This window comes from Panulirus ornatus, chromosome 12, assembly GCF_036320965.1.
Source record: "Panulirus ornatus isolate Po-2019 chromosome 12, ASM3632096v1, whole genome shotgun sequence".
In the NCBI taxonomy this organism is placed as follows: Eukaryota; Metazoa; Arthropoda; class Malacostraca; order Decapoda; family Palinuridae; genus Panulirus; species Panulirus ornatus.
In genome coordinates this window covers 57,273,484-57,295,145 of record NC_092235.1, presented here as the reverse complement: position 1 = coordinate 57,295,145, position 21,662 = coordinate 57,273,484, and the positions used below count along the sequence as shown (strand labels likewise).

The 21,662-nt window shown below is 40.3% G+C and overlaps 2 protein-coding genes across 6 annotated transcripts in view; both read right to left on the bottom strand.

Moving 5' to 3' along the window:
• Positions 1–205: 205 nt before the first annotated feature.
• On the bottom strand, positions 206–6,996 carry LOC139751745 (uncharacterized). Its single transcript, XM_071667294.1, has 2 exons — positions 6,857–6,996; positions 206–1,904 (listed from the first exon to the last, which is right to left on the bottom strand). Exons 1-2 carry the CDS (start codon positions 6,921–6,923, stop codon positions 526–528), a joined length of 1,446 nt encoding a protein of 481 aa, XP_071523395.1. The 5' UTR covers positions 6,924–6,996; the 3' UTR covers positions 206–525.
• An 8,674-nt stretch (positions 6,997–15,670) lies between these two features.
• The window catches only part of LOC139752082 (uncharacterized), a 106,498-nt gene continuing 100,506 nt past the window's right edge, over positions 15,671–21,662 (bottom strand). For all 5 annotated transcript variants that reach the window (XM_071667939.1, XM_071667942.1, XM_071667940.1 and 2 more), the window contains one exon: positions 15,671–20,280. In XM_071667939.1, the coding sequence (XP_071524040.1) occupies positions 20,158–20,280 (123 nt within the window). In that variant the 3' untranslated portion in view covers positions 15,671–20,157. The remainder of the gene's footprint in view (positions 20,281–21,662) is intronic.

Here is a 21,662-nt window from a genome sequence, read left to right as displayed (position 1 = left end):
CAACCTATTGAGCAAGTCGATACGACCCTTGAACACTACGGTACACGATCCTAGGGTATGATGTCCTGGCTTCTCCTGAACCTGACCCTTAAGGGACAAGCTGAAGATTAGGTCACTCTTCCTAAGGGTCGTCCCACCGTGCTATTGTCATAAACGTCACACCTAGTGGGCTACGCGTTAAGGGAGAAATCAGGGCACGTAAAAGTATAAACTATATTAAACTTTATTCAGGAAATGTTTGACAGTCTTCATTTCCCAGTAATGTACAAAGTCTCTATCACCGCATATGAAAGTCCATGAAACACTGATCAGCAATCGTATCAACTCTAACATACTCCTTAAACTGAATAGTGATGTAGGGTTTTAAACTGGTACTGAAAAGAAAGGATAAAGGAAACTTTTGCTCTAGATATAAGATACCATCAAAGCGACAGACAATCACGTAACAACAGCGGTCACTGTTGGGCGACTCAAAGCTACAGATTCTTATTCATCTCGATCTTCTGGTCTACGAGGCTCTGGTGCTTATGTAGGAGTCGCAGGTGGAAGATCAGTCTGAGCTGCGGCGTCGACGTCCGTTGCAGCAGCCGCAGAGTCTGTCGACCCGGGGGTATCAGGTTCTGCTGGCGTCTCAGCAGCACTGGGTCCCACAACGAGAGGCTCCTCAGGTTCAACAGCCGTTCCTTCCTCATCTTCAGTGTCAGGAGCCACCTCAGTGTCACCAGTATCCTCAGACTGGGAGGGCAGAGGTGGCCGGCCACCGCAATTACAAATGGGGCATCCTCTAGAGTCGAGGTTCTGGACACATCGCTCAGGGCAGCGGATACGTGGACACAGGTCGCCCGGGCATACGCATAGCCGGCATCCATCACTGTCCTGGGTCAGCCTGCAACCTGGAGCACAAGTCGTCGGCTCCTGCGAACAGTTTCTCTCCTCTTCTCTGTCAGGAATTGCAATGGGCGTCAGACTAATAATGATTCCAGGTATCGTGTTTGGTGTGATGGGACCCATGGGTAGAAAAGGAGTAAGTGGTCCAAGTGGAAGACTCCCGGTGACAATGTTGGGCCGTTGGCGGCGGCACTGACATCGACAGCATCTGTCCTCGGAGCTGAGGAATTGGCAGCGGCTGGCACAACTCGGCACCCCTGGGCAAAGGTAAGCGTCGTCTCCGCAGAAACATTCGCGACACCCGTGAGCAGCTACAGCCATCCGGCAGCCTGGAGGGCAGAGCAAACGCTGCTCTTGGCGACAACGTGGTGAGGGACCATCCACTTGTCCGAAGCCAGGAATAGGGCGTCTGTTCGAAGGGTCTAACCCGAAGGGACGCCTTTCAAACAGCTGTGGTACAAGAGGATAATCGTCGTCAAATGACTCAAATCCAAACGGCCTCCTTCCGAACGACCACGGTGGAAGTGAGTCTCGACCGAAAGAATCAAAAGCATTAGTGTCGACCAGCGAACAGTTACAAAAGAAACAAGCTTCGTTTTCATCCCGCTCGATACAACCGCGAAGACAGGCAGGGATGGCCGGGCACACACCAGCTGAGTCACAGCGACAGGTAGGGCAGCCATCCTCTCCCAACTCCACGTTGCACTCCTGAGGGCAGTTGATATCCGGGCAGGCGCGCTGGGGAGTGTCGCACACACACACGGGGCAGCCGTTGTCATCAATGTTTTGCTGACAGTCCTCGGGGCAGGAAGGCAGGGCTGGGCACACTACGGGATCACGCTGGGGACATGCACACCGTCTACACCCGTCAGGGGCGCGCTCGACACGACACTCGGTCGGACACTCCACCGGCCCACTGGGACAGTCGGCTAGCGCCACGCCATCGCAGATACAGACTGGACAGGAGCCGTCTGAGCGAGGCACCGCCAGGCAAGATCCGGGGCACACACGACACTCTGTAAATCATAATGAGGTAAATAACATGGATCCCTGGCCATAGAGACGGCACTTACTAAACAATAAACCCACAGGTCTACTGGCCATAACATATGCAATAGTTATCATATTAATCCATAATTCCCGAACAACTTTGTTTATACCCACTAACTGCTAAGCCGAAGAGGGTCAATATACATTATGTTTTCATTTCATGAGGGAATCCATAATGTTCTTCCAGAATAAGTGTGGTGGGATTGCAGAGGGACGGGAGTGTGATACTATGACATTAGCATATCTGCATCATAGCAGATATTGGATTGGCAACAGTGACAACACTAACAACACAGTAACTGGAGTAAGAACATTGGCAACACTCATAACCAGGGCAAGCAACGGACACAAAACAATAGATACAACAGCTTTAACTACTAGCTTATCAAATGGAAATGACTGATAAAAAGAAAAGAGAAATGTTATCCTTAAGCTTCACTATCATGACGGCGATCGGACGAGTGTCACGAGGCTAGGATATGAGTAACAGATGGGGTGTGACTATCTTCACAACAATGAGGACGCACGACCCAGCGGAGGCATTATTGTGATCAGTCGCCACACACACACACACACAAGACAAGTAGGGAAAACCAGAGCTGGAACCCCACGAGCATAAAACTCCCTCCCCGTTCAGTAAAATAGCTTATGTAATCAAATCAGATTACATTCTATATATATATATATATATATATATATATATATATATATATATATATATATATATATATATATATATATATATATACCTGGGGATAGGGGAGAAAGAATACTCCCAAGTATTCCCTGCGTGTCGTAGAAGGCGACTAAAAGTGGGGAGGGGGGGGAGGGGGGCTGGAAATCCGCCCCTCTAGTTCTTTTTTTTTTCCCAAAAAGAAGGAACAGAGAAGGGGGCCGGGTGAGGATATTCACTCAAAGACCCAGTCCTCTGTTCTTAACGCTACCTCGCTAACGCGGGAAATGGCGAATAGTGGAAGAAGAAAGTTGAGAGTAAATGTGAATAAGAGCAAGGTTATTAGGTACAGTAGGGGTGAGGGTCAAGTCAATTGGGAGGTGAGTTTGAATGGAGAAAAACTGGAGGAAGTGAAGTGTTTTAGATATCTGGGAGTGGATCTGTCAGCGGATGGAACCATGGAAGCGGAAGTGGATCATAGGGTGGGGGAGGGGGCGAAAATTTTGGGAGCCTTGAAAAATGTGTGGAAGTCGAGAACATTATCTCGGAAAGCAAAAATGGGTATGTTTGAGGGAATAGTGGTTCCAACAATGTTGTATGGTTGCGAGGCGTGGGCTATGGATAGAGATGTGCGCAGGAGGATGGATGTGCTGGAAATGAGATGTTTGAGGACAATGTGTGGTGTGAGGTGGTTTGATCGAGTAAGTAACGTAAGGGTAAGAGAGATGTGTGGAAATAAAAAGAGCGTGGTTGAGAGAGCAGAAGAGGGTGTTTTGAAATGGTTTGGGCACATGGAGAGAATGAGTGAGGAGAGATTGACCAAGAGGATATATGTGTCGGAGGTGGAGGGAACGAGGAGAAGAGGGAGACCAAATTGGAGGTGGAAAGATGGAGTGAAAAAGATTTTGTGTGATCGGGGCCTGAACATGCAGGAGGGTGAAAGGAGGGCAAGAATAGAGTGAATTGGAGTCATGTGGTATACAGGGGTTGACGTGCTGTCAGTGGATTGAAGCAAGGCATGTGAAGCGTCTGGGGTAAACCATGGAAAGCTGTGTAGGTATGTATATTTGCGTGTGTGGACGTGTGTATGTACATGTGTATGGGGGGGGGGGGGGTTGGGCCATTTCTTTCGTCTGTTTCCTTGCGCTACCTCGCAAACGCGGGAGACAGCGACAAAGTATAAAAAAAAAAAAAAAAAAAAAAAAATATATATATATATATATATATATATATATATATATATATATATATATATATATATTTTCATACTATTCGCCATTTCCCACATTAGCGAGGTAGCGTTAAGAACAGAGGACTGGGCCTTAGAGGGAATATCCTCACCTGGCCCCCTTCTCTGTTCCTTCTTTTGGAAAATTAGAAAAAAAAAAAAAAAAAAAACGAGAGGGGAGGATTTCCAGCCACCCGCTCCCTCCCCTTTTAGTCGCCTTCTACGACACGCAGGGAATACGTGGGAAGTATTCTTTCTCCCCTAACCCCAGGGATAATATATATATATATATATATATATATATATATATATATATATATATATATATATATATATATATATATATATATATATATATATACATATATATATATATATATATATATATATATATATATATATATATATATATATATGCCGTACATTTGTTCACACTTGAAGAGAGAAGACTGAGGGATAACTTGATCACATCCTTTATATTTTCAGTTCCAGTATGATGATGTCAACTGTGAACGGTTCCTCGAAACATGCATAGAGCAACTGAAAGTTAGCGTTCCTGACGCAATCACGGGCCGCCCAGGGTCGAGCATATAGGTTCGATTCGAATCCTGGTTGCGGCAGTTGGTCCACAGTCAACCCAAATGTTCATCCACCCATAGGGGATGGTCGATAAAATGGGTACTCAGGCTAGGAAATATATATATGTATATATATATATATATATATATATATATATATATATATATATATATATATATATATATATATATATATATATATATACAGCGTTAATGGGATGGCCTTGATTAGGGCCTCATCTGCCCGTGCCGTCTCAGCTAACTAAAAAAAAGGCAATAATAGAAATAAAAAAAATTGCGTGAAAAAGTTAAGCATTCTCTATCTTTTATAATGACCGTCATGTCACGAGTAAAACTTGCCATGATCATAATAGAAAAAGTAAGAGATGAGAAAAAAAAAATCATGGCTCCGCAATTGTCTAAAATGCTTATCAAGTAGAAAGGTTACAAGAGGAGGGAGAGACGAAGTAAGGAAGCGTTCCACACCTTCGTTGTTCCTGGAAAAGATTTGTCATAGCGGCCAATCCTTGTCTTTAACAAGGCTCCAGCAGCTCTAAGGCTGCATGGCAATAAGCAAGGGGAATACCCTTATTTACATTAAGAAGTTCCTCGACGAGACTGTGTTCCTTTTCATCCAATGACGATGACATCATTCTTCGAAGGTGACTTTCCACTCCAGTGATATCATGCAGGCGAGCGCGAACACACACACAAACACACACACATACACACATATATGTCTCTTGTGTCTCCCCTGATGATGTGATTATTACACGAAAGTGCACTTGGGAACTTTTTCGTGTTTCATTTTCCCCGTGGACTCATAGGAACATATATATATATATATATATATATATATATATGTGTGTGTGTGTGTGTGTGTGTGTGTGTGTGTGTGTGTGTGTGTGTGTGTGTGTGTTCGCGCGAGCCTAATATAATTCCTAAAGAGGTCTAATTGTTTTAAATATCTAGTTCCACTTCATCATTCAACCTAGGCTGAATCAACGCACAGACTTAGATTCTATATCGGATTGCTTAAACATAACCCAACTTAAATTGGATTCAGTAGGACGCGATTTATTGACCTAGATCCTCTTTCTTTGTTTAATCTCGAACAAAGGCCGCTCATCACCCTATGGGAAACAAAGTAAAGGCTGGGCAAAGTGGGTCCAACAGGACGTCCAGGGTCGTATCTTTGTTTACAGAGGATACTTCTTTTTTTTATATATATATATTTCGAGGTCGTGGTTCATTCACTGTGGACTTAATTACGCCTACTGATTTACATCATTACAGTAATATTGCTCATGTTGCTATCGCTTGTCTTAGTCATAATCAGGCTGGGCTTTGTTATTTACATATCTTCCCTGGCGCGGCCGGCTTGACCAAGGTACTGTTACATAAACCAGCTCATCGTCAGCTCGGAGAGCCGTAGGGTTTTGCCGCCTCGTCTTCCCTCTCTTTTCCGCGCCCCGCTCCTACTCACAAGCAGGCGACCGGGGACCATCATATTTAGGGGTCTGCAGTTATTCTTAATTTCAAGATAAAGCTGATATCCTCTAAATCATCATTGTTAACCTCAGTATACCACACCACACCATCGATACTGTGTCTTGTTCATCCTATTATACAACTACTATAAGTAGATGTATTCTAATTGTCCGAGTGCTTACGGACAAGAACTTGCCATCATCAGCACGAAAGTATTCCTCTAGAGTAAACCATTCCGCGTTTCCTCAATGTATGAAGTTCAGTCGTAAAACCGCCTGTATCTCCACTGCCGTCTGTAATTTTTTCTTCCATAGAAATACTGCAGTTTGGTTGGTAAAGTCTATTAAGACCAGAATGATGGCAATTCTTCAAACCAGGTTATACCAACAGCAGTAGTTAATAACTAAACGTTGTAATTCATACAAGACGATAAACACGCACACTGGCCACTGTCGTCACCCAACGAAAGAACTAGTAACATAGTCATCTCAAGCGGCATACCTAATCCCTTGCTTCATCCAAAGGACCAATGATTTCCTCGTAGCGTAGGTGAACGAACTTATAAGTAACGTGAAAACTACATCCGTGACACAGTACGCCACGAGAGGTTCTAGTGTGAATTTTCATCATTTCGCTTCCTTAAATACTTTATTACTATGAGATCATTGATATAGTTTATGAACCGTTCTACTATACTCATTGTTTAGCTACTCCTTCTTCCCTATTGCCGACGGTTCATTATCTGAAATGCTAACTCCATTACATAATTATCTTACCTCACAGCATCATACCGTCCTACAACACCAGAGATCCTCTATCCAGATAGAACACTACCGTCTCAAATCTATCCATTAACGAACCATCTTTTCTTTCATCTTTTCATTCCGATACTGCTTGCTCTACCTAACGACACGACACCTCTCCTTCTCTTTCTCTCTGCATTCTCACCTGTTACTGTCTGTCCTGACACAGCAGCCGCCGCAGTCAGCAGCAGTGTCAACACAACCACGAGCATCCTGACAGCTGTCGAGCGATGTGAGGGACAGACTGGCTGGCTGGAACGTGTGCGCGCGACGTCTCGCCCAGACTATCTGGCTGCCTGGCTACTCGTATCTTTATAACCTTGGCTCACCACCTGTCCGTGTGTGTGTGTGTGTGTGTGTGTGTGTGTGTGTTTAGTTGTGTGCTTCTTTATATCTTGTTCATGAACATTATGTACTGAATATACATTAATGTATCTTTGTATTAGTATGTGAAGATTTATTACGTTTCTACACACGGTGAGAACCTAAGTGTTTCCTCCTATACATTTGTACAGGGAATAAAAACTAGAAGAAACACCGAATGAAAAACGTTTTAATGCCAAAAGAGTATCGATATATATATATATATATATATATATATATATATTGGGGATAGGGGAGAAAGAATACTTCCCACGTATTCCCAGCGTGTCGTAGAAGGCGACTAAAAGAGGGAGCGGGGGCTGGAAAAACTCCCCTCTCGCTTTTAATTTCCCAGAGGGAACAGAGAAGGGGACCAAGTGAGGATTTCCCCTCAAAGGCTCAGTCCTCTGTTCTTAACGCTACCTCGCTAACGCGGGAGATGGCGAATAGTATGAAAAATGAAAATATAAATAATTGATATGATTTCTGTTGCTGGATTTTCTTTTAATCACATTAAACTGGGGTTCAAGTTCTTGTAGCAGCCAACCTCACACCTGCAAGAACATTATTTGGGTTCAGTTTCCAGCAATTTTTTTGAATTCTTCAAATTCAAAATCTTGAAGCCTCGTACAAATCATTACGTTGATGCGTGACTTCCAACGCATTTTCAAAGAATGTATATATATATAATCAATTATCATGCATTACAAGGGCACACAATTGATGATAGTCATTACACTTATTGGTCATTGTTTGGTCACACATAATGTTATGGTCAAATGAAAAAAAAAAGTGACGTTGGTCACACGGGTGTACGTACCTGTCAGAATCACTTCAGCAACGTTCCCCACTGGACGTCCCCACTGGACGACCAACGTGCATATGAGCTATTTACGTAATCGTATCAATGAAAAAGTTTTGTGAGCGTTTATGTGCCTAAGAGTTAGTGCATTTGTGTTTGTGCTCGTGTTTCTGTGCGTTACTTTTGTACGTGTTTATGTACGTTTGTAAGTGTTTTTTTCATGTCCATACGCTTCCGTCCCTTGTCCACATGTAATCCACAAGCCTACCCAACATCCTCTCTAGCCGGAAATACATTTAGCATAACTTTATACAGAGTGAACACCGTGACACTGATGGCATATGGATAAAGCATATTATCCAGTGTTATGAAGCCAGAACAGTGACCTCGACAAAGAATGATTTATTATATCTATTTAGGTCGAGGTCCTACTTGGGCATTCCCTCTTATACTCTTCTGTTTATTATGACAAAGGTACACAAGTAAAAGCAAAAACACTTATCTTCGCAAACTTCATAAACGCAAGTTATATGCTATCTAGGCTCTACAGTATTAACTCGGATCATTCACTAGCTTCTTCATTCCTAATGCTAAGGTCTTCGCCAGGGATTTAACAATAAAGAGATCCGATTAAGCTTCACAAATTATACTAGTTTAAGACGATGCTGTATACATATAGTTTAAAAAAGAAAAAAGCGTATTTGTCGGGAGATTCTTATGTAACGTAGACCCATTTTCTTTGAGAATAATCAAGCTTATACCTATTTCGTTTTAGTAACCCACAGAAACTCCTCGTCATGGATTTAAAATTATGTGGTGCGTCCTCGATGCGTGTTGAGCGGGAGAGCTGTGTCAGCCTTAATGCGCCGCATGATAAGGCGCGGTATCATCTGCCGGAGGCCGACGCTCTCCCTGCACCCCATCACACTTCCTGATCATCTTCACAACCGCAAGAGCCACAAAGGAGAGGCAGGATACAAGGGATGGTAGAGGTGTCTCTGCTGCAGGATGCTCCAGTCCTTGCATCGTGACCGCAATACGGTCTGGTAATTGGCTTGAGGGTAAGGGAAGACTGCGGTTGACGACGTGTTCGGTGACGAAATATGGGTAAAGTAATACCTTGGTGATGTTTGCCGTGACCAGGATTGATGAAGAGAGGTGCAAGTCTCAGATAAGAACATAATCATGGAATGAGAGGCAGATGTTTCCCGCTGGCGTAAACTTGGGATTTCCTAATGACACCGGAGGGTGGCATCACTCCTATTCCCTCCACCTTCATTCTACTCTCTACCCCTACTGTACCCTCCACCTCATCACAGGAATGTGTCCTGACCTTGTTCATGACTAGCAATACTTCCACCGCCGACTGCATGACTATGAACACTACTAACTAAACAGACGTATGTATATTGTCTTCTATTTTTCTATTCACATATGCAGTAAAGGATCTTTCTGGAAGTAAAGTGCGCACGCTGTTATTTGCTATTTTTATATTAATCACGTCTTTACTCATTTCTTTTTATTCCTATATAGTTAAGGTGTAAACGTAGGCAAACTGATAGAAATAAAGATTCTCGATCATTGGTGAAGGGAACGAGATTAGTGGCCCAACGAGCTTCGAAGAAGAGCAGGGTTCTTCCTGTTGTATCTGTTCCTTAGTGCCTCTGACCGTGACGGCGGCGGTTGCTACCTGGACCCTGTGGGATGTGGGCCACTCCCGGATCCAGGCTACAACCCGTCAGGTCTCCCTGTAGCACTGTCGTGTCCCCAACATATCTCCGTGCTTTCATCTTCCATTTTTCACAAACATATATCATTCGCCCTCAGATACTTATCAATATACTGCTGACAGTCTTGTACATTTTTATTTTTACCTATTTTTTTCAGTGCTTCACTGTAACCTGTCATTATACCCATGTGACCTAACCATTTATTGACCACCCTATTTACTTTGCCCAAAAGGTACTAAGAGGGACATTCACCTGCACAGTGCAGTGGCGCCCGCGGTGACCTTGAAGACGGGTCTTACAAAAGGACAAAAGGACCGGGCCGTGGGAACATCTTCCAAGTATTGTATCAAGATGGAGGGAGGGGATAGAGTGGGGAAAGATGATAGGGGGAAATGGAAAGGCAAAAGAGATGACAAAGAAGAGGGGGAAGTAAGAAGCGATACGAAGAGTTTCACAACTTAACCCCTCTTTCTCTTTCAATGAGGAGACCAAACAAAGCTAGTAAGACATTAGACAATCAAGTGTGGTATGCAAACGGAAAAAAAAGTCTTTCCTGATGAGTCCGATGAATATCTAAATGATCAGTAAGGTTGGTAAGCGTAACCGTGCTACAAATTTCCTATTAGTTATGTATTCCCACTTTTTGATTGTTTCCATCACACTCGGAAATCAATATAACTTTCATTAAGCGTATATCCAGAAATGACGCTAACAATCCATATATTACCAGTTCACGAATGCAGGGCTACTAATGTGAGAGCCAATGGGTATTTCTCAAATTCCTTAGTCCGTGTAATATTGTTTTACATATCAAGTGGTAAGATGCTTTTTTTGGCATGACTTGAGTCATGCCAAATAAGTCATGAGTGATATATTTTTTTTTACGTTAGCTGAGACTACACGGGCAGCTGAGGCCCTAATCAAGGCCATCCCATTAACGTTATATATATATATATATATATATATATATATATATATATATATATATATATATATATATATATAATTCACCAAACCTAACGGTAGTTTTCCAATAATGGGTCATATATCAATGTGGCCCGGATAGCCTAAAACCTATAAGCTATTCAACCAAAAGAATGTACCTATCTTATTCTTAAATTGTTCAAGAAAATTAGTTGAAAATACTATCACATAAAGTAAAAAACTAAAACGGTAACCTGATCCCCAAAGCAGATAACCCTTACCGTAAATGTTGATCACAATAAATCCATTCTGAGCCCTCGTACCTTCCTATGATGGGTTTTCCCTGATGTGTATTTGGCATTTGCACGACCTGCAGCTCACTCTACCACGGGCTTCTGCCCAAGACTGAGTACCAGGTAGGCTTGCTAAGCTGAATAGAGGGGCGGGTGATTTTCAGTCGTCGGAAATGATTGGCTATGGGGTAACAGTCTTGTTTGAGTAATGTATTTGTTATTTGAAGATCACTTTAAGGATTTAGGGTCAATTGAAGTTTGTGATCTTAAGTGACAAGCTTCTCAAATTAATAAGTAAACTATAAAATGTTCTTTTTCAATAATGAAACGAGCGGATCCACGAAATGGCCGAGATCCTCATTATGGCCGACTTAACAAATGCTATCGTCTCTAGCAGTATGATTTCAATTAGCCGAACAACAGCACTTATGATTTTAGATAATAGGTGTATAGATATTTTGTGGGTAATTCATCTAAGTTTCCATGTTTTTAGATAGTTACCCTAACTCTGAACACGCAGATATGAATTTCCTCTCAGACGTAGAAAACAGTAATATTCCTCCATTCATACACAACGGTTATATGGTATGCTTTAAGCAATTAATTTATTTGTATCGTTACACTTAGTCTCGAAAATCGTTTTGAACAAATATATGTATAAAATGTTATTAGAAAACGGGTGTCAAGCGTAGTTTGTAATTTCACATATGATTTCTGTAAAAATATTCACCTGACGATTGTATTTCACTTTCGAATAATTTTTTGACAATGGTTGACTAGAAATTAGAACCTTTTAAGTTCCGATGATAAACAAGAAACACAACGCAAATCCTTTCCGTCACATTTTCTCTTTAACATACTCTGTTCACTTCAAGCACCAAATTATATATATATATATATATATATATATATATATATATATATATATATATATATATATATATATATATATATATATATATATTATCCATGGGGATAGGGGAGAAAGAATACTTCCCACGTATTCCCTGCGTGTCGTAGAAGGCGACTAAAAGGGGAGGGAGCGGGGGGCTGGAAATCCTCCCCTCTCTTTTTTTTTTTTTTTTTCCAAAAGAAGGAACAGAGAATTGGGCCAGGTGAGGGTATTCCCTCAAGGCCCAGTCCTCTGTTCTTAACGCTACCTCGCTAATGCGGGAAATGGCGAATAGTTTGAAAGAAAGAAAAAGATATATATATATATATATATATATATATATATATATATATATATATATATGGGGGGGGGGAGTGCAATCCTCCTCGAAGGCTCAGGTTGGGGTGTTGTGTGGATGTAACCAAGATGAGAAAAAAGGAGAGATAGGTATTATGTTTGAGAAAGGGAACCTGGATGTTTCAGCTCTGAGCGAAACAAAGCTCAACCATTAAGGGGAAGAGTGTTTTGGGAGTAAAGTCAGGGGTTCGTGAGAGGACAAGAGCAAAGGAAGGAGCAACACTACTCCTGAAGCAGGAGTTCTGGGAGTATGTGACAGAGTGTAAGAAAGTAAGCTCTAGACTGATATGGGTAAAACTGAAGGTGGATACGAGAGAGAGGGGTGATTATTGGTGTCTATGCACCTGATCATGAGAGGCAAGTGTTTTGGGAGCAGCTGTGTGAGTGTGTTAGCAGCTTTGATGCATGAGATAGGGTTATAGTGATGGGTGATTTGAATGCAAAGGTGAGTAATGTGGCAGTTGAGGGTATATTTGGTGTACAGAGGGTGTTCAGTGTTGTAAATGGAAATGGTGAAGAGCTTGTAGACTTGTGTGCTGAAAAAGGACAGGTGATTGGGAATACCTGGTTTAAAAAGAGATATATACATAAGTGGAGCGGGGGGCTGGAAATCCTCCCCTCTCGTTTTTTTTTTTTTTTTTTTTTTCAATTTTTCCAAAAGAAGGAACAAAGAATTGGGCCAGGTGAGGGTATTCCCTCAAAGGCCCAGTCCTCTGTTCTTAACGCTACCTCGCTAATGCGGGAAATGGCGAATAGTTTGAAAGAAAAAAAGATATACATAAGTATACGTATGTAAGTAGGAGAGATGGCCAGAGAGCATTATTGGATTACGTGTTAATTGATAGGCGCGTGAAAGAGAGACTTTTGGATGCTAATGTGCTGAGAGGGACAACTGGAGTGATGTCTCATCATTATCTTGTGGAGGTGAAGGAGAAGATTTGTAAAGGTTTTCAGAAAAGAAGGGAAAATGTTGTGGTGAAGAGAGTGGTGAAAGTAAGTGAGCTTGGAAAGGAGACTTGTGTGAGGAAGTAACCAGGAGAGATTGAGTGCAGAATGGAAAAAGATGAGAGCAAATGACGTAAGGGGAGTGGGGGGAGGAATGGGATGTACTTATGGAAGTAGTGATGGCTTGCACAAAAGATGCCTGTGGCATGAGAAAGGTGGGAGGCGGGCAGATTAGAAAGGGTAGCAAGTGGTGGGATGAAGTAAGATTGTTAGTGAAAGAGAAGAGAGAGGCACTTGGACAATTTTTGCAGGGAAATAGTACAAATGACTGGGAGATGTATAAAAAAAAAGAGGCAGGAGGTCAAGAGAGGTGCAAGAGGTGAAAAAGAGGGGAAATGTCAGTTAGGGTGAGAGATTATCGTTAAATTTTAGGGAGAGTAAAAAGATGTTTTGGAAGGAGATAAATAAAGTGCTAATAGAGAGGTAATAAAAAGTAGTGGTGAAGTGAGAAGTAGATGGAGTCAGTATTTTGAAGGGTTCTTGAATGTGTTTGATGATAGAGTGGCAGATATAGGGTGTGTTGGTCGAGGTGGTGTGTGAAGTTAGAGGGTCAGGGAAGTGCTGGAGATTTGGCAGAATGCATGCATAGTGCAAATGTACAAAGGCAAAGGGGATAAAGGTGAGTGTTCAAATTACGGAGGTATAAGTTCAATCTTTTTATATTTTATTTTCTAATTGTTTAATTTGTTTATGGATGGGGTTGTAGGGGAGTTGAATGCAAGAGTTTTGGAGAGAGGGGTAAGTATGCAGTCTGTTGTGGATGAGAGGGCTTGGGAAGTGAGTCAGTTGTTGTTCGCTGATGATACAGCACTGGCGGCTGATTCAGGTGAGAAACTACAGAACCTGGTGATTGAGGCTGGTAAAGTGTGTGAAAGAAGAAAGCCGAGAGTAAATGTGAATAAGAGCAAGGTCGTTAGGTACAGTAGCGTTGAGGGACAAGTCAATTGGGAAGTAAGTTTGAATGGGGAAAAACTGGAGGAAGTGAAGTGTTTTAGATATCTGGGAATAGATTTGGCAGCAGATGGAACCATGGAAGTGAAAGTGAGTCATAGGGTGGGGGAGGGGGTGAAAGTTCTGGGAGCGTTGAAAAATGTGTGGAAGGTGAGAACATTATCTCGGAAAGCAAAAATGGACATGTTTGAAGGAATATTGGTTCCAACAATGTTATATGGTTGTGAGGCGTGGGATATACATAGGGTTATGCAGAGGAGGGTGGATGTGTTGGAAATGAGATGTTTGAGGACAATATGTGGTGTGAGGTGGTTTGATCAAGTAAGTAATGAAATGGTAAGAGAGATGTGTGGCAATAAAAAGTGTGATTGAGAGAGCAGAAGAGGGTGTTTTGAAATAATTTGGTCACATGGAGAGAATGAGTGAGGAAAGAATGACAAAGAGGACATATGTGTCAGAGGTGGAGGGAGCGAGAAGTGGGAGACTAATTGGAGATGGAAGGATGGAGTGAAAAAGATTTTGAGCGATCGGGGCCTGAACATGCAGGAGGGTGAAAGGCGTGCAAGGAGTAGAGTGAATTGGAATGATGTGGTATACTGGGGTCGATGTGCTGTCAATGGATTGAACCAGGGCATGTGAAGTGCCTGGGGTAAACCATGGAAAGTTTTGTGGGGCCTAGATGTGGAAAGGGAGTACGAACAAATGTGGCCTTTGTTGTCTTTTCCTAGCGCTACCTCGTGCACATGAGGGGGAAGGGAGGTGCCATTTCGTGTGTGGCGAGGTGTTGATGGGAATGGCTGAGGGCAGCAAGTATGAATATGTACATGTGTATATATGTATTTGTCTGTGCATGTATATATATGATCACATTGAAATGTATAGGTATGTATATGCATGTGTGTGGGCATGTATGTATATACATGTGTATGAGTGTGGGTTGGGCCATTCTTTCGTCTGTTTCCTTGTGCTACCTCGCTAATGCGGGAGACAGCGACAAAGTATAATAAAAAAAAATATATGTATTTATAATACTTGATCGCCATGTTCTGTGTCAGCACCAGGATACAGACGAAGAAATACCAATCCACTCATACATTGACTGTACAGATAAGTGAGATTTTGAGATGAAAATTGACTTAGTCTCCATGAGGTTACACTGGCTGAAAAGTCATCTCTGGCAAGGCTGTATCACTGGGAGTACAGTCTCATTAAAGAACTGCTCTCTCTATAGTTCACAATTTCCATCTATGGGAAGTAGCACAGCATTTGGCTGCCAGAGCCTTCAGAAAGATGTCCTGGATACCAAAATCACTTTTCCTTAGAAAGAATTCCTGAGTTAATTATGAATAGATAAAATATGATTTTTTTTTCATACTATTCGTCATTTCCCGCATTAGCGAAGCAACATAAAGAACAGAGGACTGAGCCTTTAAGGGAATATCCTCACTTGGCCCCCTTCTCTGTTCCTCTTTTGGAAAAATTAAAAAATGAGAGGGGAGGATTTCCAGCCCCCCGCTCCCTCCCCTTTTAGTCGCCTTCTACGACATGCAGGGAATACGTGGGAAGTATTCTTTCTCCCCTGTCCCTAGGGACCAAAATATGTGATATGTTCATAAAAAAATAGGGTTGAAAATGTCACAAATCAGAAAGGTAACAAACTAGTTTATTTTGGTCACATATGGAAGCAGTACAACAGAAAGCCTAAAGACTTACCATATCCTTTTGTAATGATCCTCTTCCTTGGTCACATTCATACTGCAGCAAAACAAATAAACAAACTGTTTTCTGCATATCATAATTCCAAAATAAGCTCCAAACACTAATATTTCGCCCAGTATTATATTTCCCTTTTATTTCTCTCCTGTCATTTGTAACTGTACAATTATGCTCTCTCCTTCACACACAAAACTTTTTCACATTTTTGGTTTTCTTGGGGCAAACAATAAAAAGAAGTTGTTTTACTCAACTGACATCCAAATTATGCTCCAGTCTGCAGTAAAGTTACTATCATAAATGAGTCTTGACAAAAAAGGTTATGTAGACAGCAACAAAATTAAGGAAATTCTGCATGTATCACCCTGCTGATTATCATACCTCATGCATTAACTACTATAGTCTAAGTCAATTTGTGACAAAAATGATTTTAGTTCAAATATCACAGATAAGCCTTCTGCTATTTCTATTGAAAATGAGCCATGGAATCAATTACTTATCTTAAAGTTACACATATGAATATATCAAAATGGGGATCAATTAAAAGGAAGATACAGTAGTAGCTTCTGTCATCTGCAGTATACTCAGGCAATGAGCATTGTTGGTTCAGAGTTCAGAAAAATAATGAAAAGGACTGAGCTAACATTAATGAGCATTGAAAATGGGATAAAGTCTATTTAGCATAGTGTAATGACTAAATATTCAAGAAATAAATACATTTTCTTGAAAAATTAAGCCCCAAGGGAAAAAATACACATATACATATAGAAAAGCCCACACTGTATGTAAGCATATTGCAGCTTACAATATCACATATCACAACTCAGATAAGGTGCGAAAAAAAAAAAAAAAAAGGAGTATCATCAGCTGTACTAAAGACTAACAACTAACAGGAGAAAATCAATGTTTCTCGAACACCACATTATGGCTATTCATTCTTAATATGTACATTACTTCTCAGCTAAAAATTATTTTGCTAAGCTTGATATGTAAGAGTGATCTTGGATTATGTACAACTTCATGCTAAGAGTCATATCAATGGTTATAATTTTGATACAAGAAATATCTAATTTACATTGGAAATGTAAACATAGACAATCAAAAATGACAGTGCTTGATAATTAGAAACCTTAAAAAGAAAAGCATCCCATCACAACAAACATTTTTGTTAGTTACCTTCATATAACTGAAATATTTTCCATTTCAGATCATCATGTAGCTCATTTTCATCATAATCATTTTCATCAAGTTTTATGCATCATAAAAGTGTATACCAATGTACATTTTAAGAGAAAAGACCTATTATTCAAATAATATTATTCAAATAAGAAATTTCTCTTAAACCATTATCAATAATCTCTGCTGAGATTATCCCAAAAATCTGATGGTTGGTTTTAAAAATAAGTATAAATAATTAAGTTTCCATATCCATAAGCTGTATAAAAGGTACGAGTTCATCATAGAATTGTAGCATAACTTTTGCTGGATGTAGTCCAATTATACATATATATATATATATATATATATATATATATATATATATAGAAATTACATGAGGGGAAAATGCACAAAGATGCCTTCGAAAATTCAAGAAATTAGTGTAACTTATCTTAACATTATGTGTAACAAGATTTGGCATTCAACCAAGCAATATTCTATGATTTCTTACACTCTAAAGTACAGTGCTCCTCGCTTGGATCTTAATCTATTTCACTAACTACAAAGAAAACAAAATCTTGCCTTTCTCTGTAGCCAGTAATTTCCTACATTTAAAGAAGAATGATGGTAGTAAATTTTCCTTTTATATAACACAAAAGGAATCAACAATGGTGTGAGAAAGTCGGTTAGTGCTAGCATGAGATGACTGATAGTAAGAATAGTGAGGATGGTATGAGTATCAGACAAGTGTCAGCACAGAACAATGGGCAAAGATTGTGATGTTTGGAGAAAGTTCTGTATGAGCTATCTGATTAAAACATTCATTCAGCTGTATACATAATCCTACAAATTCAGATTTTTCCCCTTCTCTTCAGACATAATACTTGCTGTCTCTTCTGAGTGGAATACTCTCTATTTCTCTATCTGTATTATTATGCTATGCGATGGTGTTAGTGATGCATAGGTTTAAATTCTGGTTGTGAAAATGGTTCACAGTCAACCTAGCTGTTTATCCACCCCTGTGGATTGGTCGATAAAATGGGTACCTGGCTCAGACTAGGGTTTATATGTATATATATCATTATTATCATTATTATTTTGCTTTGTCATTGTCTCCCGTGTTAGCGAGGTAGCGCAAGGAAACAGACAAAAGAATGGCCCAACCCACCCACATACACATGTATATACATACACGTCCACATACGCAAATATACATACCTATACATCTCAACGTATACATATATATACACACACAGACATATACATATATACAAATATACATAATTCATACTGTCTGCCTTTATTCGATCCCATCGCCAACCCACCACACATGAAATAACAACCCCCTCCCCCCGCATGTGTGAGAGGTAGCGCTAGGAAAAGACAACAAAGGCCACATTCGTTCACACTCAGTCTCTAGCTGTCATGTATAATGCACTGAAACCACAGCTCCCTTTCCACATCCAGGCCCCACAGAACTTTCCATGATTAAGACCTCAGTTGCCCGTGCCATCTTAGCTAACAGAAAGAGAGAGAAAAACAAAAATTCAACTAATAATCATTACATTTCTATCTGTAACTCATCAGAACCAAGAAGCATGATACTGTATTTTATTACCATACATTGCTGAGCAAGTACCTGGAGTATTACAATTACAGCTGTTATGCATTAGCTACCATTAACAACTGGAAATATCACTTATGATAATACTCTAAACTATTCAATTTGACAATCTATACATAATCCAGAATTTCTATGTTGGTGAAATGCCAACAAGTTACTATGGCTTAGTGGATATCATCTTCTATCTACCTACCTATATTTCTGATGCCCATTCCCTCTGGAAACTCCCATCAAGGGGATGGCCTCAGCAAAAGAGTCTCAACTTATGCCTATCCTTACATACCTCCCTTGCATACACCATTCCATGGGTTCTTCCCCAATTTCTCTCCATGTGGTACTCTTCCATTTTATTTCCCAAAGGCACAGATGGTCTTCCTGTCACACCAACATCTTTAATCATACTGTCATACTCTCCTTGCATTTTTTTCAATTGCCCAAGCCATTCCAAAGTATTGTTTCAAGACGGTACGACCACTGGGTACGACTACAACCACGGTACGACGTTGCTACCAACAGGTACGACGGTACGACCCAGGGGTTACAACGGTACGACCCCTGGGTACGACGGTACGACCACTGACTCGTGAAGTACCAGCCAAAGATCTACCACTCCACAATTCATTCCCTCTGCATTTCCTGCCATACCAGATCTCTCATACACCCCCTCATTACTTTCATTGCTACTAATATTAATTCTTACTGCATGCTTCTTTCAAATAACCCCATAATCATGTTTCAGCTGCATAGGTTGGGATTGGGATGACTATGCTTGTCACTTAATCCTTTCTTCATTTCCATACTTACACCTCTACCCTTCCTTATTCTATTGTCTCCATTGGCTCCTCTATCTTGTACTGCTCTCTCCCTTATGTCTCATTTCATATCACTAAACTTTGCCAAGACAGCTTCCAAATGCTTAAATTCTGTCACCTCTTCCAGTTCTTCTCCCCCCCACCCATATCAGTTTAGTACAAGTTTTACTTTCAATCCATTGGGCTCAGGAAAATCTATACTTTCACTCTGTTCCCTTTCACACACCATTACTTTACTTTTACTCACATTTACCTCCAACCACCTATGCTTACAAAAGTCATTATACATACAACTTTTGGCAACTCCCCTTCATTCTCAGCAACCAACACAGTATCATCTGCAAACAGGCTTGTCAGAAGATGCCATAATTCATCACCACACTCCATCACTACACCTCTTTTCCCTAGTTTTGCTTTCACCCTCTTATCACTCCATCCATACATATATTAAAAAGCTACAGTGACATCACACAGCTGTGCCTCACACCCAGATCTACACCAAAACTTTCACTCTACCTGACTAGTATTGATATCCAATGAATAAAAAAGGCATTGATACAGAAGAGAGGCAGCTAGGTACTCTAAAATCTCAGAATGTCTGATTCATTGTATTCTAAGGTATATGACCCTTTGCAGCTTTTTATGGTAGACAGCAATTCCTATTTCTTTCAGTTACAGGCTTAGCAGGTCTCTCAATAGATTTTAGCGTTTTGAATACAATGATTCATTCACTATAACAGTCAAAATGTATCCCTGAAGTATCAATTCTTTTTTATTAAAAAGTTTACAAAACATAAAAATTTGGGGTGAAAATTATGATTTCTAAAGCTGCTTCTTCCACCTCTTGATGAAACGGTGTACAGCATGGCAAACTTCAAGAGGAGCATCTGTCATCAAGTCATGACCACCACCAGGTATCATCTCCAGGAAAGCTCTAGGGATTGTCTGAAACAAAATGACCAAATATAATGTGAGAATCTGCTGTTGATCAGTGTTCTCTCTAGAACCACAAACAAAAATATCATAATAATGTTGTAATCACTATCATTACCTAACATTTTTGGGTACACTGTTGATGAAAACCTACATAAAACTCTCATGCATATTCTTTGAGCAAATTAATGTACTGCTGAGTCTAACAGCTGTGACAGTTGTATGATTTGCCTTTCAATGTATAATTTTCGTCTTAAGTGTCTTTTTCATTTATCAACATCAATGCCTTATTTTATTTCAATTCTACCTATTCAAAATTTGTGGAGCCATACTTACAAAGCATGAGACTTCATAAATAAAATAAATAATGGTAAATTTTTATCTATTTCCTTTGATATACCACTGGTATAATTATTTGGTCTGTGCTTCCAACCTAAATCTCCCTTTTATTCTGCTCCTATAACCTCATCACTTTGGTTTATTCTATTCATCCAAATGTATTCCACATCTATTAAGCTACTTCTCTGTTTATGGTTCATATCCTTATAGTTTCCACATTCCTTACTCAACACTTAGTACAACACAAATGTCTTTAAAAAAGTCAGTCTAAAATATTTGCAGTATACCAATAAACCAACACTTATAAATCCAAGTTTCATTAGTACACACTCATACAAATCAAAACATGATACAGGTGGTGAAAGTTGACACATATCAAAATCTGGCTGTGCAATGCTCAGTGCTATCTTAGCAATACACTCCTACCAGAAGTTTATGCAATATTTCTCCAGAGGAAAAAGAGTCGTAGCATAACTTTCTTTGTCCTTTGTTGCATCTTATAGGGTGAAAAATTGTTTTTCCCTTTACTTAAAAACACTCATTTCTCTGAAGCATGAGGAAATTTATTTGCCTGCTTTTCGAGTTAAAGGGGGCTTCTGGTAATATATAATCTCAACTAATCTGACAGCCCTTTTCCCTTCATGCTCACGCAAAGAGGGATCACTATATGATAAGAATTCTGAAAGATGTAAAGGGTATAAAAATTGTCTCAATCACTAAACTAAATTACTGCAATGTAATATTCTTCCTTTATTATCTTTAGTACTGGTACTATCTTGGCTAGTCCTGCCCCAACAAGCTAGTAAAAGGAGCAGAAGACCAAGCCTTCATAGAAAAATCCTTTCCTGGCTCCTCCCTCTGTTTCTACTATAAGATGCTGTAAAAGTTTGAGGGAAGTATTTCTAACCTCTCATTCCTGCCTCCCTCAGTCACCTTCCATAACACAAAGTACTGTATCCATATCTAAATTATGTTTTGTCCAAAATTACAGACATGACATAATAAATCCCAGTCAAAAACTTTTGACAAAGATGCAAAGATTTACATATTGCAAG